The 26,354-nt window shown below is 37.2% G+C and overlaps 1 protein-coding gene across 2 annotated transcripts in view; it reads left to right on the forward strand.

Annotated features, from left to right (window-relative positions):
- The window catches only part of TMEM117 (transmembrane protein 117), a 184,830-nt gene that overhangs the window by 63,356 nt on the left and 95,120 nt on the right, over positions 1 to 26,354 (forward strand). For both annotated transcript variants that reach the window (XM_039726858.1, XM_039726857.1), the window contains exon 4: positions 10,302 to 10,401. In XM_039726858.1, the coding sequence (XP_039582792.1) occupies positions 10,302 to 10,401 (100 nt within the window). The remainder of the gene's footprint in view (positions 1 to 10,301; positions 10,402 to 26,354) is intronic.

Genomic DNA, 26,354 nt, shown 5'->3' on the forward strand with positions numbered 1-26,354 from the left:
CTTGTACCTTCTTAGTGGTGTGAGCATTGCTGCTTGAAAATGAGCTATTTACTGTTCTATCTTCTCCTTTAAAATACCAAATATTATTGTATAAGGCTTCAAATACTTGGTTTTAATTGAAGAATTAAATTTGATCCTATCTGCTTCTACGCATTCTCATGGCTTCACCTGACAGGGAGCATTTTTACACTGCTGTTCCTGAGCAGAGAGGAGGGTTTAGAATTGCTCTGCCAAGCCCTTCAGCAACCTTCTACTTCCTCCACTCATCAGGGTAGAATATCAGTTTAGTTACAAAATCTCCCACATAATCAACATGTAAACTCAGGAAATACTGTAATGTACATGGTGGTGTTTCTGACCTACAAGGAATGTTAGACCTTCACTCTAGAAATCTGAACCATGCCAGTCTTAAAACATAAACATCCATATTTGGTCGTATGTCATAGTTTAAGAATCCAATAAAGATGAGTTTGGACTTAACTAGCTACTTTTGCATTTAATGGAACTGAAATCCCCAGAAGATGATTCATCTGATTCAGAGGTGTTCTTGCATGTTAACAAGGTAAGCTAACAGCCTCAGTGTGTTATCAGCACTCTTTAGGTCACAAATCTAAATGACAGCACCATATGAGATGCTCTAAAGAAAATTGACTCAGTCTCAGACCCAGTGCAGATGTTTAAGATGAATCAGATGAGTTATGTCTGTAAAGTGCTTCTCCATTGACTATGGAGAGAAGTGGACTCTTCCAGGAAATCCTAGAATTACTAGTTGAAATTGAAACTTTTTTAAAGTCTGTAGCTGAGATGAAACTCCACCAGTATTTGTAACTAACTGACCTTAAAAATGTAGCCAAAAGCATGGAAGCTTAGTGTCCGGGTGTCAAAAAGTCATGTGCATACATCTCTCTCTCTCTCTCTCTCTCTCCATTGTTTGAAGATGTGCTACTCCTTAGCGAAAATTAGGAGAATATTCTTTTCAATGAAGTTCAGACCACAAGTTCTGTATTTTCTTCATTTATGTGTCTCAGAGTGGTCTTACAAGTGACAGTGGTGAAGCAAAAACCTGAGCATTGCGTGATTGTGATGTGTCTGTCTTCTGATAACTCATGTGCAAGACATTAAAAAAAGATGGAGAGCTGTTGATTTGAGGGTAAAATCAATAAAAACATTCTGTCACTTTTCCCTCTATATTTGAATGATAATTTTATTTAAAATGTTGAATATTGTAGGGACCAGAAAATAAAACAGTCAGTACAATACAAGACAAAGTTATATCAAGTGTTGGACTGGTATCAACCATTGGATAGTTAAGAAGTCACAGCAAAGGTGTTTGCTTTGGCAGCCAAGGAGTGAAAGAACAGGCTGTCTTTGCTGTGTTTTCCATGTGAAACTCTCTGCTGCAATTACATGCCAGCTCCTGTCAAATGACTGGCCCTAGATACAGTTGTTCTTTATATACAGTTTTCAAGTAATACAGTAAAGAAACAATCTCCTCAATTTCATAATTTGTACATTGCTTGAAGTCTAGTTCTTTTCCATCTGCTCTGCAATCTGCTGCTGATAGCACATCATGAGGGAAGCCAACCAAATCCTCAGACCAGCCCCTGAGTTGTCAAGCCTCATTTTCCTTCCATTTCTTCTCAAAGGTACCTGTGAGCATGGTAAATAATTTTTGTTTAAGAACTCTAGTTTCTATGTCTCTGCCTGATTTTATAGACTGAAGCAAGACTGATATAAACCAGTCATCTTAAACAGATTCAAAGCCAAATATACATAACTGAATCATGGGATCATAGAAAGATTTGGGTTGGAAGGAACCTTATAGACCATCCACTTGCAACCCGTCTATCATGGGCAGAGATGCTGCCCACTAGACCAGCTTGCTCAAAGCCCCACCCAACCTGAAAGATATTTTCTGTTTGCACCTGTAGAACTGTTTGCAGGCTGTAGAAATTTGATAATGTTTTAGAACAAACCATTTTCAGAGAAAGTGCTTCAGAAAGTTCTTATTTAGGGCTCGTTTGTAGCTATATCAGATTGTAGTATCCCTTTTAAAGCTGTGGCTTACAATTATTTTCAGATCCAGCTCAAATTCTCTTCAATTATGATCACTGAGTATCTGTCAGCAGAGATTCTGTGTCAACATTTCTTTGTTCCCTCTGTTCCAATTCATTAACTTATGGCATGCTTTTTGTAGTTTTCCTGGCATTTCATTATTTTAAAATAAAACCCCCCAATTTTTTAAAATCAAAATTTCAGGGAAGTTTAGTAAGTTAAAGAATGATTAATAGGCAAAGTTGCATCATCTGTGAATACTTACACATTTTTATTAAAATTTAGTTAAATATTTTTCTGCTTCTGCTTTCCCAGTTGGACTGCTCTTTACAAGCAGAGTCTATTTGGTGTTTTGTAACAGCTGGAAATTTTCCTACTTTCACCTTTCTGAATAGCAATAATACTGCAGTTACTTGTTTATTCATTGTAATAGTGCATTTAAACTTCTCTGTCATACCTAAAGCTGAAACAGATAGAAAGTACAAACTTTTGCTGAAAGTCACTGAAGTTTTAAAGTTATCAAAACACTTGGTTAAAATGGTGGAGTTCCAGCTATATTATTTTATTTAATTTTGTTTATATTCTGTTGATGGTATGAACAGTTCTCTCTTTTTTTTTAAGTGAATAATATTCTTTGTCTTTGAACTTCAATCTGTTTATTTCCCTTCTTAGCCATATTAAAATGTAAAACCAGGCATGGACGTGTGCAAGCCATGGCCCTTTCTGAAGAGTACAGCCAGTGCAGCATTACTCAAATCCATTTTTTCCAGTATCTCACCAAGTTTAAAAACAAAGAATTATTTATTTATTTCTTAAAAAAAGTTTAAACAAATAATTATTTATTTATTTCTTTAAAAAAGTTTAAACAAAGAATTATTTATTTATTTATTTAAAAAAGTTTTACCACATATTTTTTTCTAAATTACTAATCTAGCTTCATCTTTATAAAAGCATTGCCTGATATATTCTTTAGTTTCTGTTGCTTTTTCAAATACATGAGTACTATTTCCAAATCTGTTATTTTTTAATTTTAGTAGCTGAAATACCTGAAATATTCTGAAATGCCACACACCAAACAAATTATCTGTATTTTAAGATAAGTATGTCTAAAACACTTAACAAGTGCCCAAGGCCACTTGTCTAATTTGTGTCCCTGGGCACCTGTTTTATCTTGTATTTTGGCACTTTTTACTGTAAAACTATTCTGGTGTCCTACTATATAGGCACATGGAGTGAATCAAATAGGTCATTTAATGTATCAGCACATAGAACAGTGTTGCAGATTAGTTGCAGAATTTTACTAGCCTGTTAAAAGAAATGCTAAAAAGTGGCATGATTCTCTTAACTTGTCACAGTTCTCCTAACTTGTTCATTATCCACTAAAATAATTCTCAACAAGCAAATATCTTAGCCATGCAGTATCAAACTCTCTTCTGCAGCATCAAACTGTAAGAGGCATGTAAGAGGCAACCCTGTATGTCATTGCTTCAGTAAAAACAACTTATGCAGCAGTCAAAGAGTTGGAATGGAAGCATAAGCAGCTACGTATAAGCTGCAGTGCTGGTGTGAGCGTGTGGAGGGGACAGGTAAGGCTGTGCTTTGTGTGAATGGGTGAGCATTCCTCTGTTCACAGTATAATTAGAAATGTTTCTGCAGCCAATCCTTGGCTGAGTATTGTAGTCTATATTTGCAGAAAAAAAACCAAACTAATGTACTCTGCAACCTTTTTTTTTCTTTCTGACTAAACAGAATACATGCTTTTATGATACACATTGCACATGAATAGCAATACTCCTGAAAAGTTTGTAAATGCTATCTCATGGACATAATGAATTTGAAAAATCAGTTTGTTTAATTTTTTTTTCAGGCACCTTTTATGCTTTTCCCCACACTATCCTGTCCATCATAATTTCCTTGTAGTACAATTTGTGGGGTTGGTACATAATTTTCATCAGAGCATGATGAAATGATGAAGAAAGGTGCTCATCTGAGGGAAGAAATCTGGGTTCAATTCCCAACTTGTCTGTTCATTGTCTCCAATTTTATTTGTCATTTAGGGTTTGACAGACACACACAAAAATATAGGTGTACCAAATCCATTGGTACATTTAAACTTGCTGGAAGTATGTGCCAACACTCACCAAAGTTTACTTTTACCAGGGAGGCTGCATTCCTCCCGTAGTAGAAGCCCTTAATGCTTTTGAATTGGCAGATCCCTAAGACTTTCCCAGTAGAGATGCAGACTCTCACAGCCTCTGGCAGTATGATTTGCATTTTGCACCTCCTTTAGACGTAAGCTGTTGGCCATTTTCATATATGACATCACCATGCCTAGAAGAAAATAATCTAAATTAATATCCTGCTTTTAATTGCTGTCAGATCCATTGATTGTGGAGACAGCCTAGGAAGACTGGCACCATTAGGCAAAAGTTAATCTGTATGAATATCACCTGATCTCTCTAGAAGAGAAAAGAGAAGTCCAGACTCTATTGGACATCAAGTGCTTTATGCTTGGTTTGTTGGAATAAGATCCACAAAAACCCCCACAGGAAACTCCTACAACTAGCAGTAGAAAAAGCTACATTAAGAAAAAAAATTGTTAAAAATCCTGTCCCAATTTGCTGAGGCATCTTAATTTGGACTGTAGTTGTGATGTAATTCAAACACCTATACTGACCAGTGGCATCCATTCAAAAAGTGAAGGAAAGGGAATTTTTCTTCTATGTGAAAGATGATATTTATAAAAAATATGGAATATACAGCTCAGTTTTACCTCATCTAACAGTCTCCTGCAACACACATTTCTTCTCCTCTTGTGTCATCATTTTTTCATGTTGAGAATGATTGTGAGGTTCAATTCTCTAACTCTGAAGGGCATCAAACCAGTGTCCCCTGGAGTAGGGACTGAATCTCGTGTGTACCCTACTACTGAAGTTGCATACCTCTACTACATTAACAGACAGAATTGAAATTGCTGCATTTTTCAATGAGCCTTGTCTTAAAGGCAGGCTTGCAGAGCTAGAAACTAAATGGCTTGTCCCTCTGGACAGTGAGGAGCTCCTGTGTATCCTAGCAGCAGAACTTCTAATGGCTTGGGAGCTCTACAAGCGAAGTCCCCAGAGTAACTCACACAGCCCTCAGGCCTGTAGAATGATGAGCAGAGTTTTTCAGAACTACAGTTCTGCTGCCTGATTAGAAAAAAGCATGTATAAATATGTTACCAACCAGTGATGCTCAGCTACAGAATTGGTCTGTCAGTCTCAGGTGTTCTGCACTGTGCCATGGATCTGCCTTTCTATAGCCAAGCTGGTTTTGCTTCTCAGATTTTTGTGTCTTGCAGATTAGCCTGCTGATCCTCTTGTGGCTGTTACCTCTTTGATGTCTTGTCAAGCAAAATCCCTGGTTCAGTGCCTCTTAATTCTCTCTGTTCTGGTGTCATAGAAGTTTTGTCTGTATGTCTAAAGCATGCACTGGGGATGGTTAGGGACTGGATGAATCACTGTTGTGCTCTCTGTGCTGTTTGCTGGTAGCTGTGCATTATGCCATCCTCATTATGATGTGCCAGTTTATAAGAGAGCAGATCTTACTGTCTCTGGGCACCTTCCAGTTCCCCATGGCTCTGACATTAGAAGAATAGCTTTTCAGCTGAGTGAATTTCTACCAAGTGTCTCATTTGCCATTCTGTCATTTTAGAGTGACAAATACAGATCAGGAACTGTATCTGCAGTCTTTTATCTATGTTTTCAGTTATTCTGACACTCTCTGCCTCTTCTAAATTGACAGTAATGGAAGCTTGTGGTGCCACATCTAAACACATCCTTCTTTTCAGCCTGTGTAAATACCTGTGCTTTCAATTGTTTGCCGGTGTCAAAGCACTTCATTTTGTCAGATGCACCAAGGAAGATGAGTTCCATGTAGATAATCAGCTATTTAAGGGGAAGGCCAAATAATAAAACCCCAGAAAAGTGCATATCGGACTGCAGAACATGTATAGACTTTTTGTTACTCAACACAAAAGATATCTAGGCCTCCCCTCCTTTTTAAAGAGCATTATCACTCTCTGTGGGTGCAGCTCCTGTTGGCTCTATACAGAACATGCACTGTGTTCTGTGTGCCAACCCAGTGCCTTCAGTACTCTAGAGTGTGTAAAGAACCAGCTGAAGCTTAGTTAAGAGACACCAAGGTTGCTAAAATTGCTTTAAAAAGCAACTAAAACCTCCCCAATGTGTCTATGCTCTCATTGCTATCCCTGGACACCCAGGGTTCTGTTCAGATGTGTCTGGGTTGTCAGTTATGTCACAGACCTCACAAGAGATACAGAGATCTTTGGATTAGCATCTGGAGATCAAGTTATGTCACTTCACTGAGAATCACTTAGTCACATAGGTTTAACAATGCCTTTTAATATGTGAACATGGGTTTTTTTTGACATGCTGGCCATCAAGAAGTAATATAAAGCAAGTAAATCCTTGACCTAATCTGACCAAGCTCCATAGAGAGTTTGACTTCCTGGTTTACCCTTACATTTAAGTGTCTCTATTCAAGCTAAAGCCCATTCCTACATCCTGTGATGGTCAAGAAAACACCAGCTCAGCAGAGTCTCAGTCATGACATTTTTTCCAGTGCTTGGAATAGTGTCGATAGCACCACGGTGACTTGTGCATCTTGATCCAATGTAAAATTTAAAACCTTCCATTTGCTTTCAGACTTTGCAATTTTAACAGTGTCATCCTTTGAAAAAATGCTCTGATATCTTCCTTTGAATAAAATCTCCAGGATAGTGTGGTCCCTTTTGTGCACACAGCTGCTAACTCCAGAAAGTGTTCAAATACGTCTTTTTACTGACTCACTGACTCATGATTATTAACATACCTTTTGCATCAACATGAATGTAGACAGTTACTCATGATTTTTTAAATCTGTTTTAGAATTGTGTTTATCAAGTCTCCTTTGTTTTTTTTATCCCTCTCTTTTGTCCTGTTTTATTAAAATGCTGCTCTACCTTCCTTAGACTTTCACCAGTTGAGAGCAGTTTACCTGGAGCTGTAGCTTCCAGTGTTACTGTGAAAGGCTCCCAAATCCCAGTCACAAATTTGTCCTTTGTGTATAATATTCACAAGTATTGGCTCCTCAGACTTTAATTATTTACACTTATCCTGTCTGTCTCAGAAGAGCTTTTTTGCTCTGGGTTTTGACTGCGGTGTTTTTTCGCTGGGTGTTTCCTTAGGTTGTGCTGCTCATGCAATATGCTGGTGCCTTGCTGCACAGCACACAGATGGTGAGGCAAACAGAAGCCTTTTGACAAGCTATGGAAAATCTGGGCTGGCCATGACAGTTGACTGGAACCCAGCAGACCTTAGTCCTTCTGTAAGGTGCAGACATGGGTCCTAGCCAGGAAGAAGACTAAATAATTAAAGAAAACTACTCTAATCACTAGCTTATTCTAGAAAAATGTAAAATGTGAGGATTTTCCACAACAGAATGAATTTTACTTTTGGTACTGTTATAATATGTATCCTGCTAGTATCATCAGGAAAGCATGGCTTTTTTGAAAATGTCAAGTGTTCTTATTCCTATTTAAACTAAAACCTGAAAATGAAAACTGGAGGGTTTTTTAGGTTTAAACCTAAAAAAAGGTTTAAACCTAAACCGTTTTTTAATTATTCATTTTTAACAGCCCCAGATACCCATTTTAAAATAGTCAATTTCTCTTTGTGTTTTGAAGGAAAAACAATATTGCAGACAGCATAAAAGACAGCATAAAAGAGGTGCAATGCTAACAGTTAATGAAAAAGTGATGTATTTCATTACTATTTCTAATAAGATGACAATGCTAAAAATATTCTTCCTGTTCATAAAAAGTTATACCTGTATTTTAATCAGTAAATGCACTTAAAACATGCACAGATTATATTCCTAACAGTTTCTTTATAATAATATGCTATTTTGACACTAACTGAAGTTTTGTCAATTTGCATATTTAATTCAGGCATTAATTACTTGTAGACTGGAATGCACAATTTATACTAGGCTTCTTTGATGTTTTCATGTTTTAAATGACAAGAAGAACTGTTGGGAAGATGTGATGCTTTCAAGGCCTTTCAGTATTTAAATATTGTATCCACTTCATTCAACCTTATTATAAGCCTTCTGATGCTTCTAACATTCATAAAAACAAGTGATTACACTGGGAATTTCAATTTCCATTAAAAAGAATCACTTATGTCTGGGTTTATTTCTCTTCTGCTAGGTAATACCTGTATTCAGGGATCAGTGACCTGTCAGCCTTTTTGGCTGACCCCCCTTGTGCCCAGCAGCCTGCCAGGATGTGTGCCAGGCTGCAGGAATGGCCTGAGTAGCTAATTTTCTGGGGATGTAGTGCAAGTGTTTGCTTATTGTACACCTGTAACCATGTGTAATGCCTGTGAGATTGTACAGTGCAAGTAAGAAAAGGTGAGAACCCTGGGGTTTTGTTTGTGTCTGTCACTGATGGAGAAAACTAAGGTATGCTTTGCATTTGAGGGCCTTTCCTTACCAATGACACTTATTGCCATGCCTTCTTTGTGAACAAGACACCTTCTTAAGGAATGCAGGCTTGATTATTTTCTGCCTTCACAGATGCTACAAGAATGGCATGCCCAAGCTACAGGAAAAAAGTAATTCCAAATATTTTCCAGTTCTAAAGCATGTAGGAGAATATATCTGGGAGGGCTGTGCTTGCCTGTTTTCAGTCTTCCTTTGCTTCTGCTGTTGCCCTCTCTTGGAGACAGAACATTGAAGCAGGGAGACTTAAGGCTGACCTGAAGTTCCTGTTCTTGGGTTCTTACATCCTTATTTATAACATGGTGAATTTAGGATATTGATAATCTTTTAACTACATGGAATGCTGTTAAAAATAGTTTGGATTTTTTTTTTAGCAGAAAATGAGAGCCAGCATTTATATGCTATTCAACCAAAAAAAAAAAAAGATGGCATCTTTGTTAGTGACATACCAGCTGAAAGATCATAATACATATAATGAAAATGGCTGTTACACTAGGACATTTTTCATGTGTCATGAAACTGTTCACTGACAATAATATTTCAGCTCTACAACATATTAAATTCTCTCCAAGAAATATACTATGGTCTATGCAAGACCATGCTAGCAAGACGTTCTGTCTTGATCAGATATTTAGATTTTAACAGAACTGGCCCAGAGAGTGGAATCAGTTTGCACTAATCCAATTGCAGAGGTATGGTCTGTATAACTCCTAGACCTTGCAATATTTGGTATGTAACAATGGTAAGATTTGAATAATGGAGAGCACAGTGTTCAAGGACACTTTTACATGTAACTGTGTCACTTATGCACACTCCTAAATAGGCATAACAATACATAAAAATGTTTACAAGTGTCTTGAAAATAAAGTTATCACTTGTAAAGTTAAATACAATTGCCATTCATATTCATTCATCATTATTAGCTCTTGAGGAGAGTTGCCTCTTCTTGACCACTACAAAAGTCTTTTAGAAAAGGATATCAGTATATTAAAATGTATGGTTTTTTTCAGAAAGGTTTTAATCCAGAACAAGTAACTTTACCTTCTTAATTGTTCTTATAGCATCTTGGTGAACTTGAAGTCAAATTACCAAGTGAGGTTGTAAATCCTATCTGTTGCATTATTTAAGCAGAATGGAAATGCTTCTTTTGGATTTAAGTAAAATACATCTGTGAAAATAAATTGTATAAATCTATAAACAGTGATCTCACTGAAATTTTGCAAAACTTGCTTACACTGATGTGTCAAAAAAAGTGGTTGTATAACTGATGGAGTGAAAAGTCAAGCAGCTCAATTATCTTTTTAAACATACCTTAAAGATTTTTATTTTTCTTCATGAAGATTTTGCAAAGTCATGGATTTGAAAAATGTTGTAATTCTATTTGTATAAAGGAAAAAGATAAAAAAGCATAAAACATTTTCTACTTCCAGAAGCTTTACATAATCCCAAAGTCTTTGCCAACTGTTATTTTAGCACCTTCAAAAGAGACATGGACTTCAAAATCAGACTCACATTGCATTTCTAATTGAAATCGACCCATATGGGTTCAGTTCTATGTCAAGGCTCAGATCTAGCAGAAAAGTTATTATGAAAGCAATGGCAAATCTCTCACAGATAATCATAAATTTTGTCACTAATGCAAGTTCTTTGCAACTACATTGAGCAAATGTGTGTATCTTATGTTTGTGTTCTTGTTTTCACAGTGCATACATTATAACAGACTTCATGGGCATCAGGAATGAAAATTTTATGAAGGTAGCTGCAGTCGGGACTTGGATGGGAGATTTTGTCACAGCGTGGATGGTAAGAAACATAATTATATTTTAAAAGGAAAGGAATATGTTTGTTGCTTTCAAGAGAAAGAGGAGAGGAGAGAAAACTCAATTTCTCTTAACTCAAGCGTTTCAACCCAGAAAAGTAAAAAGGTAACAAATGCATAATGGCAGGTATTCAATTGACAGTCCAGAGGAGTTTCAGTTAAAATGCATCAGGGAGATTTTTTTTTTTCTGTGAGTGGGAGTTTTGCCATTGGCTTCTGCATGGTGGCCACCCTTTGCTATGAAGTAGCATCACAACTTGCTATCCTGTAAAACAGTGAATAACAGCTAAAGATAAATAATTTTAATGAAAAGAAAGAGAGGAAAAATTAAACTGAAAGATGTAGTAGAGAACAATGGAATGAGAGAAGGAAAGCAAGCCATGTACAAGCCAGGATTTGAAGATAGTCTGATGTGACTGATTTGTTTTGATCTAATTTAGGGCTTAGAAAAATAAAATTTTCACCTGGATTATACTTGTTACAAAAACATCTTCTATGTGCAAGCCAAAGATCAGCTTAGTGAAAGAGAACCAGAAAATGACAGCTAATTTTTGGGAACAAAATAAAGCATCGGCACATTTTAATTGTTCAGAAAAAGCATTTCTTAAACACAAAGTGATAAAAAGTGAGTTTAATAGCTTTTTAAGATTAGATTTTTAAGATTTGTATAGGTGAGATTTTTAGCAATTCGATTTTAATAATGTCTTCTACCCTCCATATTTGGAACCATACTGTACGACAGATAGAAGGGAAAAAAAAGCATCAAGAATTTTTTCAGGATGTTGTTCAGTATGTGTCTGTGGTTTGTCCAAGACAAACTGTACTCTGTGAAATGGTGGCCATGAAAAGCAAGTGCAGAGGAAATAATTTGTATATGCTTTACAGTAAGGACATCACAGAATTGGTGCCTTGACTAATGTTGACAATTAATGTGGATTCTTCTGAATTGGTAATAAAATTTATGGGTACTTCTGAATACCTTTAGCTTGCTTTTTTCTCATGGGCTTCCACACCTTTATTCTAGTGTCAAAGAAGAGATGATGCATAAACTAAGATGAACTTTGAGAGATCATGTACATCCTACATATATGACTTATGGCTGCATTGATAGATTAAAGACAAGTTGTTCTACGTTAGAATATGTGGGATTTTTTCAGTCCCTCTTTTCTTGTTTCTATGAAAAAAAAACCCCGTTTTGTGCAACACTGTATAAAGCATGGAAATGGTTTATTCAAAAGGCATGATCCTGATCATTTTCTGGGTACTCAGAGCACTCCCAGGTCTCTTTGCCAGTGGAGTCACAATTGGATTGTGCCACAGCAGATTTCTGTGGCAGATGGAGTTATCACCGAAGAATGGGGGAGACACTAGGAGAAAATACAGAGGTGGTTTGATTAGACTAGACTGTTCAAATTCATCTGGTTCTATTAGCTTTCAGGAAGAGTAGACAACATGGGATTGGAGGACCAATGTGTTTTAGGACATGCTTTGACTGCATGAGGAGAATTAAGAGGTGTAGTGATTAATGTTTAGGTCTTCAGGGTGAAAGAGGATAGTGATATTGCTTCTGAAATGCAAATCTCTAGGCAAAGTATGTCAACCAGGCAATAGTAATGACAGTGTTCAAGGACAGCTAAGCCTGGGAGCATCAAACAAAACTACTACAATTTCAAGGTCTCTACCTCAATTAGTGAAAGATGAGATTGGACGTGAATGTTGGTGCATGGACATGTACATTGGCACAAATCATGTCCCACAGTGTCTAATTTAAGCAATCCATCATATTCTATATGAACAGAAATTGCTGTGTAATTTATATTTGAATTTACTTGAACTTTCTGCTTATAAAGCCCAGCGTGGAATTGATGTCAAAGTAATATGAGTCTTTCTGTGGTATTATATTTTATGAAGTTTCCTCATCCTGCTTTGAAACAGAAAAGAAAAAACAAAACTTCCACACATCTTCCCATTCACAGAAGTTTATATTTTCTAATGTTTTAGAAGTTTTTTTAAAGAAATCATCCATCCATACACTCTAAAGCAGAAGATAAATACAGAGATGTAGCCTTCACTGTGTTTGAACCGTACTGGAATTAGGATCTTATTCTTTATTTCATTGGAAACTTTGGGAATAAGCAGAAGTGAAACAGATGGGATTCCATTTTAAAAATGAGTAATCAATACACAATACTATTACCCCAGGACATTGAGGAGTGGCTTATTAAATCAGGAAAGTGATTGAAGAGGGAAAATATGTTTTGGATCACTGTTTGTTTTGGATTGAAAAGGCAGAAGTAAGACTTTCTCCTCAACACTTCCTAGCTGACTGACTAGTTTGGTGACAGGATCTGACACAATTTCTAATAAAATCAGCAATATTATTTCTATTGTGTGTAATGAGAGTGTGGCCATGCTATGGGTGCACAGAACCTTCTTCTTTGTACCTCTGGACAGGAGTGTCTGCTACTAATAAACATCGTTGCTGAAATCTGTAGTAAGTGTTAGATATTCTGAAGTCTGTGAAGAAGGGAATGGGTTCAGTACACTGACTGTCTCTCTGCACTTTTCACTCTTTGAAGCCATGGAAGTATATCTTTGAAGCCATGGAAGTGTATCTTGCAATCTTGTACCTGCTTTGGCATGCCCTCCTGCTCCCATAAAAAGTGCATTGTCCTCATGGAGAATGCTTTTGAGGCAGACACAGATTTTTGCACAGTAGGGCACCTTGGAAGAAAGGCTGGATTCCACCCAGACAAACCTATAAACTAGCAATTGTAGCTGCCTTCTGGGAGAGTGCAAGCAGGCTGAGGAAGGAGCTGATTTGAGGGCAGAATCTCTGATGATTAGAGTGGCCTCTCTGTGAAGATGAGCTACCTGCTGCAGCTGTGTTTTTGTGAGGGGCACAGTCCTGAGCGTGTGGGGTAAGGCATGCTCAGAGGATAGCTGCAGGAGTGAGTGGGTGGCACTGAAGTGACACAGAGAGCAGAGTAGTGCTGGCTTTCAGACTATCAGAACTGTTGTTCCCTTTTGGTGATGGCTTTTTGGACTCTACAAAGATTGGCCCTGAGCTGTGAACCACACTTGTACACATGGTGAGCTTTGCTTACCAGCTGCCATTACCATTTGCGTTAAAGACATATTGCTGCCTACAAACTCTACAGACGTGTGAAAGAGGCTAAACAGTAGAAGTTTAGAAGTTTGTTGTACCTTTCTTAGATATTGCTTGCTAGGATTATCAGGAGCTGAAGCAGTTATCTTCAGCCAGTGTCTGGTACTGATCTCTATGAATATACCAGGCTGATCCTCCTGACAAGGGGTCCTATTCCTATTTATGTTCTTTCTGAATGGCAATTTAGTTGAGATTCTCTTTTCCCATGTTAATTGCTAGAGAGAACTGGGAACATTTGAGAAATCATTGAGCAGCAGAGACTGTTATCAGAAACAATTATAAACTCTAGGGACGGTTTAGTATCATATTCATCAAACTAGTGTTTACCACAGATGTATCAGCATATTCTTTTCAAAAAGAGAAGCCAGGAATTTTCTCATCACTGTGCTTTAGCAGAGCACTTGACACAATGAATGTGAACTGAATCATTGTAGCAATTCCTGACTGTTCTTTTTGACACCTTTGCTTGATTTCAGTTTGACTTCTCCCTTGTGTGGGACGGTGAAGACTTCTGGGACTGTTTATCTTTCATCATTTTAGCAGATGAATTAGTAGAAAGTTAGGAAGTAGTACTTCCAGCACAGTCTGGATGACAGAGTGAGAGATCACTATTGTTCTGCTAATCCAGTGCTGACCAAGACACATCGTATCCACATGGATGGATGGATGGATGGATGGATAAGGAGGTAGAGACCTTCTGCCTAAGACTGCTTGTCAGGACACAATATTGGGATTTCCAAAGGTTAGTACTGAGTAGTGAATCTACACCTCCCTTTCCTCATTATTGGAACTGGATAATGACTTCCATATGCACAAGTTGCCTGGGCTTCTGTGAAGTCATTTATGGAAAAGAGTCACTTCATTGAGTGACATACTGAAGTATAACTTTTTGTGGACTGCTCCTCCCCTTGATAAAGCTTATCTGATTTTAGGCAAGAAGGATTTTTTGTTTTCTGAGATTTTCTGCATTAGCTGTAAAAGCTCCAGTTTTTCAGCCTCATAATTCCAGGGGAAAACCTCACACCATTTTGTGTTCTGACTTTGTGAAAGAAATAGATTTTGTCCATGTTGTTTTTTGGTTTTTTTTTAAATTCACATTCCTCTGTTAAACATTTTTGTCTTCAAATAGATTTTGTCCATGTTGTTTTTTTTTGTTTTTTTTTTTTTCATTCACATTCCTCTGTTAAACATTTTTGTCTTCATCCTCTGGTGAAGAAACTTTCTGTATTTTTGCATTTTATGTAATTAACGTGGACAGTCTTACCTGGGCAGTCCCAATGTAACCAGTAGAGGGGCCAGTGGCTGGTTTGTAAAGAGCACTCTGAAAGGCTGAAGCCTTTCTTGGGATTCTTAATCCTCTGAACATCAATAGTTGACAGGTTTAAGTTCATCGTTAATGCCGTGCAAGGACACAGTAAATCTGTAGAGTCCTTAACCAGAATGTTTTTCTGTCACATGTACATTATTAAATCTCAGGCTACAACTGTTTAAAAGTTCTGTTCCTCCACCTGGTCAGACCAAAAATCCACCCAGACTACTATCCTACCTCAAACTGTGACTATAAGCAGAAAACAACCAGGAGAGTAAGAACAAGCCAACAGTATGTGGTAGGGTCCTCTACTGAAATGCTTGCAATTTGTGTACATAATGTCTCTTGATTTTAGAACTGTTTTGCTCTTTTTGCAACACTTTGCATTCAACTATGAAGAATTTAATCTGCCAATTTATTGCCTAGGGACTTTCTTCCATAAGCACCTTTCCTAATTCTTCACATCCAGCAAGCCATCATCCTTTTCACTGTGCAAAATTTAATATCATTATAAAGCTTTCTCACCTCACTGCTCATCCATTTTTCGAGGTTGCTTAGGAATATGACGAATAACTGCATGCCCTGCAAAAATCCCTGTGGAACTCTGGTAATGACCTCCCTCCATTGCTAGAGCTGTCTGGCTAACCTACTTACCTTCTGTTCCCTGTCTTTTAATCAGTTATTTATCAACATAAAGACCTTCCCTAAAGCTCTGAGTGTTGAGTTTCCATAGAAGCCTGTGACGAGAAATTTTTCAAAAGCCTACTAGAAAATTCAGCTTTGCCTATTTCAAACACATCTCTTTTATCCATGAGTTTTGTTGACCTCATTCAGTAATTCTGTTCTGAAATATCTCCATTCCCATTGTTTACAGAGCCAGGCACTTAGCACTTCTGCAGCCTCAGATATTCCCTCTGCCATTAAAGAGGTATTCTAGCAATGTTGGCTGGCTCTGAAAATGCTGTCTGCAGGAAAGACAAAGTCACAGCTCAGGAGCTGTGAATGTGTGAAAGAGTATGGAGCCATCTTCATCTGCCTTATCAGTGAAAGACAGTGAGCTTATTTCCTCATGTTCATCTTACCTCATCATTACTTTTCTCTTTCCTTTTTCCTCAACACATCTTTGTTTTATGGCCTGGGCATTAATTTGCAGGTGAAAAAAAATTAAGCTGTGAGTATTTTGTTTTGTATGTTCTTTCATATAAAAGAATGTTCAACAGGGCCTGAGCATGGATGTTGCTGTTATGTCGAAGACAGAAATGTCACTGCCTGTGGTAAGACCTATATTCTGAGTATGGGCTTGGATTCCATGTTCAGAGAGCACCAACCATAGATACATAACCTCTCTTTCCTGAAATCTTATGTAGTCTATGGATTTCTTTGGCTGAACAGGGAGGCTCTTAAGAAGTTTTTGATATTTTCATGATTAGATAGAATTGTTGAATCATAGTTTTGAGCACAGTGACATGTGTCTTCTAAAGTAATTTTTTGAATCTGAGTCCCTCTTGGTGGTCTTGCTAAGAAACACCTTTTTTTCAATTCCCTGCTGCACAGACAGCAGACACAATCTAATTGTTGTATTTGAGGATAGAAATGCTCAACTGCCCCAAATATTTTCTCACTTGGCACTTCATTTTGACTTTGTAAATGATGTCATGGTGTTTCTTTATAAAATACAAGCATAATGATCTAATACACTGTACAGTGTAGGGTGAAGTAATGCAGTTCATGCATTACATGTCAGTAAACCCATCATTTGATGTTATTGTCTGGTAGATACCTGGCACCTGTAGAATACTCTTTGTGTACTTTCTTCTTTACTAATTTTTGTGATAAGAATAGATGTTTACTTATTGCCATTAAAACATTTTTAATGGCTTGCAATCTCTTGGCAAGAGTTTTAAAAGTATTTGGAGATATTTGCTTTTGACTGTTGCCTCTGTGATCATGACAAACAACATTTATTTGTAGAGTAGGATAGCAAGCTATTCAATGATTTCAAAGTGCTTTCCTTGTGTCCATTAAGAGAGAATATTATTCTTGTCCTCTTTTGCTGAGATGTAACTATCTATGTCAACATCCTAGAGTAATGAAGAGGTCGTTACCACTCTGCAGAAACAAGATTAATTTACCTCTTTGGTAAGAGGTAAATTAAAGTTTCCAGGATTTTGTACTTAACTTTTAGACTAGAATAATAGCCAAAAATGTTAACTCTTAAACTTACATTATTCTTGAAAAATAATTCTTCTATCCAGGAGATTCTGTTTAGCAAAGAATAGTGCATAGATTTATTTCCAAGCAATGAATAATCCATTTTAATGCACATTACAAGGAAGTTTGAAGAGTCGGGAGTCTTGAATGACTGGCACCTTTTTTAACTCAGGCCTCTGTCATGATTTGGGCATGACAATTTAGATTATGATCAGTGTCAATCTTCTTGATTGTCTCTATTCCACTGGTATATCAAATGACAAAATAAAACTGTAATTGAATTTGCAGCAGCATCTGAAGTGCGGTACAGCTAACAACTCTGCTGTTCTCCAGTAGCGGAAATGAAATTGAACTATGAAACATGAACTGGAAGGAGCAAAATGGATGACACCTGTTCCTAAACTCACTTGCCAGGGTTGCACAGAAATGTGACTAATAACATTATTAGTGGCAATATGTTTCTTTCCATTCAGAGAAGCATACAAAAGCCAGTTGCCCTTCTTGTTCACCTGTCTATCTTGTTTTGGTTTTCATTTCGTTTCTTGAGAGCCAGTCCAGTTGCAGAAACATTTTATAACTATCTCCAGGTGATAACCACAAGTAAATTCATCAGTGCAATGACAGTCCAAATATATCCAGTCATATGAGAGCTGCTAATTTTGGTTTTTTTCCACTTTTCCACTTTCTGGGGCATGAATGTGCTCATATCCTGCTCTGCTTCCTGACTGCCACTTAGTTATATAAGGTGGAGTGTGCCTGGTGTCATCTGAGTTCATCCAATCATCCCATCAAGTCAGATTGCACTATTATTTATTCATTGATTGATGGTGCTGCCATCTGTTCATATGCTCTAGATTATAATTATCTGCCTTTTCAAGCTTGATCTTTTTTTGTATTCCCCTGTTACTTTGTTATTTCAGTCCTGACCAGGCATTGCCAGAGGTGTTACTTCATCCCTGTCTATTTCCCAGCCAGTAAGTCCCTTCAGCTCATTGTTACAGCAGTTGCCTTTGTTGATAACCATTTTCTGGGCTCTAAAACATGTGCTTAGTATATCTAGAAGTAAAAGACTCAGGATTTTTTTTGAAGAAGGCCACAGCCAGCTGTACCTCAGAGCTCAAGAGTAAGTAATGTAAACCCCAAAGTCAGGCCCCAAAATATCTCCTAGTGTTCTCCAAAGCAGCTACCAACATCTTCCAATTACTAGCAAATGTAGTAGGAGTTCTTTCAAATAGGTGTGACATTTCCCCAACTATCTTTTTTTAAATTTCAGTGCTTATGAGCTCATACACATCTTTTTGTGACCTCGTGCACACTATTCTTGCAGTCTGAATCCCATCTAAAAATACAGGAAGGGTCATATCAAATATTCATAAGGGAATTTCTGTTTTCCAAATATCGTAGAAGTCAAAAGACAAGCTGTAAGGAGAAGATATGTCTTCCTGCAAATCAAATCCTGTCTGATTGATTTGTTTTGTAGCTTCAAGCAGCCATACTGCTATAAATGAGACTGGGGGTCCTCTATTTTCTCTTCCTTGTTGTCATACTCTCCTTTGCTCTTTTTCACGTGGAATGTTATTTACTTCTTGATGATATTTATGTAGCACATCTTGAAATATCCTGGTTACATGCATTTAGAAACTGAAGTCAGAGCAGCATATAAATTAAAGCAATTCTGCATTCTGACATGATGTACTCCTTAGAAATGGTGTGAATGAGTGGGTGTCAGAAGTGCTGGAGAAGTGGGACTCTAGAAATAACATGTTCTTACTGAAGATCTTTGAGAACAGATGGCAAATGTGTAAGCTGTTGGAGTCTCTAAGATGGACACTTCCTCTCTGGAACAGTCTGGTTCTGGATGAGATTGCAGCACAAACCTTTTTCACTGAGTGGGGGAAGAATATAATTTTCTTTCTGAAACTGAAAATGAAACAATTGCCTCAATATATTGGCTAAGATGTGCAATCAGGAGCTCTATGATAAAATGGGGAGAGATGGTTTAAAAAGTATTATGAAAGGAGTATTGGACCGACCATGCACATTCAACTGAAGATCTTTACTGGATTAAATATATGGTGAAGTAAGACCTTCTGTATCCACAGGGAGAGATTAGCAGCAGATGGCAGTGGTACACAGCAATACATTTTATTAATTCTGAATTCCTTCAGGATCTGTGGGATGAATTATTAGACACTGTACACAGTGTACAAGGGAAAAAAGAAAAGAAGGATGTTTTATTATGGAAAAAAATATATCACAGCACTCTTGTCTAAAATAATATTGAGAATGTTGTATATTATCCATTCTTCTCTAGGTGGAGGAGCAGGGTTAAAACTGGTAAATTAAGAAAGACACTATTTCTGGTCTTAAATTGCATAATTTTAATAGGTGGGTGTTCAGCTGAGAAACTTTATCTCTGATGCTGTTTTGTAGAGAAAATGCATTTAGAATATATCCAAAAAGTAATGGCCTAATCACTCAAGTTACCAGAATAACACTCATTTTGTGTTGCATTATGCCTAAAAATGAAAGATTATTGTCACAGCAGCTACAGTACCTTAAATTGTATTCCATGTTATCATAGGTCAACTCAACTCACAATATATCAGCACAGCAATTAAACAAGTGCTTGAGCAAATATAGCACAGAATTAAGTTTCCTGTGCAGTACTGCATAATATATGAATTATGGTGTATATGAATTATAATATGGTGTGAGAATTCTTCTCTTAACAACCCTGCTATAAGCCTTAAATTGAATTGACCAAGGAAACCTGAAGAGTAAGTGAAATCACTAGCTCTGTCTTCCATGTATGGAGAAATCTTAGACACTGTCAAACTTAGGCTTATGATACTCTAGCCAAAGATAATTTTTTTGATATCATACTTGTGATTGTGCTCAAGAAAGAATGAAAATTCAGTATATTTAAACCCAGTTTTTACAGAAATAACCACATAGGTTGGCTTCCAAAAGCTCTTTGCTGTCAAAACCCAAGTCTAACTTGGGTGCAATTCTGCTGATTGTATCAGACTTAAAATATACAATTGCTTCCTAAAAACAGAGACATTAAAAAGTTTCAATGGATATGAATTAAAATTCATTGTAAAAGTTCATTTAATAGAAAGCACTCAGTACAATGAGTCTAATCTCTTTTTGGTCTCTTCTTATTTTTATTTTACATTACTTGAAGTGGGAACTTGAAGTACTTTTTTAATGGATAGAGAGATTGTCGAGTTTCACTTAAACTTTTCTAAGTACTTTTAAAACCTCCATTAAAAAGCTATTTTTATAATTTCTTACAGTACTAAGCTTCTCCAAATCACAAAAGAAATCATTGCCTCCTACACTGGCAGTAATAAAAAAGGTTTTGCATTTTGCAGACACTAGGGATTGATCTTTATAGCAACTCATGGAGATACGTATGCTAATATGCCCCTGTTTTACAATAGAGAGCTGAAACAAAGGAAAAGGGACAAGAAAAAAGGGAATTGGTGATGGAGCTGAGACAAGACCCTGCTCTCAGTTTTGTATTCATCCTATCCCTGCTCTCCTCAAATCTTTAAGAGAAATTATTCTCTCTACCCACTTTAATGGCAGCATTCTAAGAGGTATCTGCCTCTGCAAAGATGCTGAATAATTTCGTCTATGGAAAATTGCAATGGAATGTATGTGCACTGGAGATACTTCCAAGTGGTGAATACGCCTGGACTGTGCTCCCTTTTGCCCTGGCTTCAGCTGTGTGTGAACCCAGAGTACATGGTTTTTTCTATGATGGTTTGTTCTGGGCTCATTTCTGGCCTGTCTTCTCTTCTGCTTTGTATTTCTTTTATAACTTGCATATACAGCTTGTATAACTGTACCAAAGGGATGAAGCTCATACTAATGTGTAGCTGCAGAGAATCAAGGCACTTACTCCCTTTCTCTGGACCTGAAGAGGTTTATTGCTTAAATTTTTTTGGCTCATCATATGACGACACAAAATTAGTTTTACCACCCAACACCCTAATTTTATTGTAAAGAAACAATCTAAGTAGAGTTATTAGACAACATAATCTACTTCATAATGGACAGAATCCTGTCAGGAGCATTATCAGAATGATGACAAATCATGTAGGTGTGATTACGTTGGTGTAGCACTCGCAAAGGTCCAGCACTAGTGCAAGGCACAGCTCAAGTTGCAGCACCTCAGTCTTGTATTAGGCAGGACCATAATTTTCAGACTGCAGACATATTTTACATGTACTTCCTTTTATATCTCATATACCTCCAGAATATCCATGGCAGATGAGAAACAGGCTTTATACCTGTATGGCTTTACACTGTGCTTTACTTGGGTCAACACTTGACCCAGAGAATGAAGGTAGGATTTGTGTAACCAAGTAGTAATTTGGTCTCAGAATTGGTAAGATTTACATTTGGACAGCTACAGATTTTGATATTTTATTCTGAGCTAATTTTCTGGGTTATCTTAGTAATCAACAAAGAGAAAAAGTCTTGCTTAGTCATTGGACTATATTTGATGTCTAAAATGATGCAAATAATTCATATTGTAAAGCCCCTTATATCTGTCCACTGATAACAAAGGAATTATAAGGTGACTCAGAGTTAGATATTTACATTCATGGTATTGAGGTTTTGTGTCCTGGGCAAACCCAGGACACTTATATAGGAGATATAGAAATGCCAGAAGTTGTCCCACAAAGCAGAAGAGTTAAAACATGTAATGGTTTACTGTTAAGCATCCTTTGGGAATTAAGGAATGTAAAGGAATACTTACAGAGTGTCAAGGATTTCCTAATGAAACATTAAAAGAATTCACATAAAGTCAGAGGTTCATGCAGCAGTGAGTAAATTAAACCATAACGGAAATAAGTCAGCAGGAATCCGCATGCAACAGCAGTGTGAAATCAAAGATTGTAGGGACAGTAATGAGAATAAGTATGTCAGTGTATCCTCCGGAACTTTAAATTTTGCCTTTAAGTTAGGAAAATTGCTAAGAAGAAATGTTATTTAAGTTATCTAAATTTCAGGACGTATTTCAAAGGATATTGGGCATTAATAGATGAAATTATTTGTGCGTGCATGTGTTCCTGAAAGAGAGCCTTTCTTGTGTTCTGTTGTTACTGATACAAAACAGCCTTAATCTTTATAAGGCAATTGAAGGCAAGCATTTATGATCAAGCTGATCTGTGGCCACAGAAAGCTTTGGTTTATTGATTTCCCCTGAATTTCCTGTCCTGTGGTGATTTCCATGTACGTTGTCATTGGTGTGACCGAAGCCAGACTGGGCCAGTATCATTTACTAAGTTTGTTCATACTTTGCTAACCTACTATTTTTATTGATTGAACCTATTTACAAGGTTATCTTATGCTAGTTGGTAGATGAAGGACTATTAAATGAGTTGAAGTAGCATGAAGGGCCTGAATCAGCCACATGATGCTCAAAGCCAGATACTTGGGAATGATTTCAGAAGAGATGCCAACACCGGCTGACTATTCCTCTGTGAGGTTGTATCTCTGGCTTCTTCTCTGGCCAACTCTACACCTTCTTTCTCCCTTGGAAATGAATAGAGATTTGGAGCTGAAAATGTGGTGTAGTGAGACCTCCAAGCCATTCTAACATTACATGGTGTTGCCCTGTTGGGTTATTGAAGACTGTCTAGCACTCACTGGAATAAAACCTTGTATTGCAAAAATAAAATCTAAATTACGAACAAGTATTACAAAAATCCAGTTACTGGACAAGAAGAGGTAATAAGGAAGGTATTAAGAATTTAGCTGTAATGTAGGGTTTGCATTAAAAGCTCTGAAATCTGACCTTTGAATGATGCTGTCTCTAATTATTACCCCAGAAATCAGTTTTTTCCTCTTAAGTTTCCTTTTTTTTAAAAACTCATTGCTTGTCATTCGTTTCAAATTGTAGATTTGAAAAAGGATTGTCTTTTTCTATTCTTATTTCTGCGTGTCAGTATTCTGCGATATTCTGAGTGGTTCCCAAATATCTTTTATTTCTGGTTCTGCCTGTCTCTCTTCCTGCTCTCATCCTTTCTGTGCACCACACAATATCTTAAACTCCTCATATTTCCTTCTGTCTTTGTCATTTGTTCATTCTGAATTTCTTGCCCAGTATTTTTACACTGAACAGCTTCTCAATACACATTACACTTCAGTTCTTCCACAAGGAATTACAATTCCGACCACTTAATTAACGATGATTTAATCGATCTATTAATTCATTGTACTTCTGTCTTCTGTGTTTCATTTTTTAACACCTCTGTGATGTAAAAAAGATACTGAATGGTTTTCACTGATTCTTTGTGTGGGGTTTTTGCAAACTGTACTATGCTAAGGCTATGCTGCAATAATAAACATTTGTACTGATTGAATTTTTTAGCATTAACACAATTGCTTCACTCTCCTCTTGTATTATGGGCAATGCACTGAGTCCTGCACACTCCCCCATGCCAGCTGTGTTCTTGTTGCAATAATAAACATGATGAGCAGTCTGTTTTGATGCTCAGAGGGGACAGTGTACAAGCTTACAGCTCTCACTGGCACCAAGGACTGTCCTTGCTGTGCAGTACTGATGTGTATTTTCTGATATCTACATGCTCCTCCTCAGTCCAGGAGAGACCTCTCGTTCAAATGGGTCAATATTATGGAAGGTTGAATCCTTTTTGCTGACATTTTAATCAGTGCCCCACCAGACTATACAACAGAAATTAAAATTAGGAGATTTATGGGAATACAGTAAGGGCATGAACACAGCAACCTGCTAGCCAGTTCTAATGGCTATACTTTAATAACACTGTTAAAGGAAATTGCAGGAGACAGTGTAGGCTGAATTAACCATGGCTGTAACTTTTGCCTGTACAGAATTGCATGAGGTGGGCCTTGGTGAATTTGGTCCTTTCTCTGTGGTTAAACTACATCTTTACACCTGCTCTTAGTAATGAAACACAGATGCTGGTGACACACATTCACTGCAACATGGTAATTTAGGACAGACTTCTCAGAGAAAACTCAGATTGGCTTCAGAAATTTTGATTCATTAAATAAAATTAATTGCTAAAATCATAATGCATTTCAGAATAAGGTGTACAATTGCAGCAAATGATCAGTTCATTTTTGGAAGAGGAGCAGATTGAATAGCTTGTATTTAAATAAAAATAAATTCTAAAACTTATTAGCAGCACAGGAAAATGTACTCACTTCACTGCATTAACTTGTGGACAGTTCATTGATGAACATCACCAGGCAGCAAAACATGTCAACGTTACAGAAACATTCAGTGTGCCACCCATGCAGCTGTAGCTTGTGAACCTCTGTGCAAAGTGTCTTAACTATCAGCATTAGTACTGATAAAGTCAGAAAAACCATTTTATTACTGATGACCTTAGAGCTAAGGTATTTTTAAAAGAAAAGTCTGATTCCACCTGCACTTTTTTAACCATTTAACTGCACCCTAATCAAAACTATTTTGACAATGTGAGAATGATCATCCCACAACCCTTACAGCAGTATTTGTGTAAAAAGTACTGTACAGATCAAGCCCACAAACCAGTAAATTTGGAGGAGCCCTTTAAAAGTTTTAAGGGAGCTCCCACTCCTTGTGCTGTAGCACTAGTAGCTGCTGCTATGGTTTCAGTTCACTTAAAAACATTGAATCCAGCCCCCAGCATCATTGAATGAGGTCACTTGAGAGAAAAATTGAATTATGCAGTGTTTTTAAAATTTTTTGAACTTCAAATGTTGAAGAGCTCACAGTCTATTCTACATAGTATACTGAATGACTTCAGAGAGCAGTGTTGATTTTGTTCTTGGGGTTCTGCTGCTGTCCATAAAGCATTTAGGCAGTGTTTTTGTAGTGTATGATGTCAGAAACGTAATCCCTTGAGTGAGTGATATACATTTGTATTCATGCCAGGTCATCTTATTACCCTGAGGTTTTTACTCAGTCCAGTTGCTTCCACCAGCTGACATATCTTTGAACTCTGTGCAGCACTTTTCTTCAGTAACACCCATATCTCAGTTAAGGATAAAGTCCCAGCACTGAAGTGTGACATCGTGATAGTATGAAAAGAGTGTTAAAAGTTCAGTCTCATTCCTTCTGATCCTAATAACTGTTCATGACAGACTGTGCTATTTTTCTTTTAGATGCTGAAAACACTTGTTAAAGTGAGTTAAATTATCTGAGACTGAATGTTCTTTTCCTTTTACAAAAATATTCAAGAGGATATTTTTCTGTCCATCTGAAGCTGTGCACTGTTTAAAACACAGCACTTCTAAGTGGGCTGCTTTGAATTTCCTATCACTGTTGAGTTCCCCAAAGTAAAAGTAAAAGTACTTTATGGGAGAAGGAGAGAGAAGTGTCACTACTGGTGGTAAGAATCATTGTCCTTCTAGGGAAAGAAGTTAAATTTTAATTACCGGTAACTCTAATCCAGTGAGCAGGAAATTGGGAAGAATGACTTGAAACTCACTTTTCAGTAATTTTTGTTGGCCTCAATAGAGGATACATTTGAGACAGAGTAGGTAGGCAGTTTTCTATCCTTTTTTCCTAGTCTAAGAACCACAAAATAAGAGCAGTTATTAAAGTATTACACCTCTCACTATGTGTGTCTCTTTTGTAGTTAACTCTGGCAAATATTGTACACTGAACACTGGTATCCAATCCATCTACCCATCTTGTAGTTTGGTAGGGAAGAAACTTACTTGTGGGAGGTCTGAGGATTTTGGCTGGTGAAATTTAGTAATTTCCCTCTTTTCCTAATGGTAGCACTCTCACCAAGATTTAGCTTCTGTAAAGTTAGTTCTTCTGCATTGCTGAGCTTCTTCCCTTGGCTGACAGCTTCATTGTTCCAAGGGAGCAGAGCTGTCAGAAAAGGTCATCACTGCAGAGGGGATGGAAATCTCTCAAGTACCTAAGGCCAGTCCCACAGAGAGTTTTGAGGACCACAGAAATAACCTGCACCTGGACTCTGAAATTGTGAGGGAGCTTGGGCAGAGACCAGTGTGCCAGAATGATGCATTCACAGTGGCTTGTGTTGCTAAGCAGACTAGCAGCTGCTTTTGTAGCAGTGGGAGTTCTTTTCACAGTATGTATTTTTCAGTCTTGGATACTATGAGATGCAGTAATCAATCTGGAGGTCATACATTTGTGGATCCCTGCTGCCAAGTCTCTGTCAGATTGATTCTGAAGAGAAGTATATTTTTCAGTACTTCATTCAACAATAAGTTGATGTTTA

The sequence above is a fragment of the Passer montanus genome, unplaced genomic scaffold (assembly GCF_014805655.1).
Source record: "Passer montanus isolate IOZ18808 unplaced genomic scaffold, ASM1480565v1 scaffold6, whole genome shotgun sequence".
Classification (NCBI taxonomy): Eukaryota; Metazoa; Chordata; class Aves; order Passeriformes; family Passeridae; genus Passer; species Passer montanus.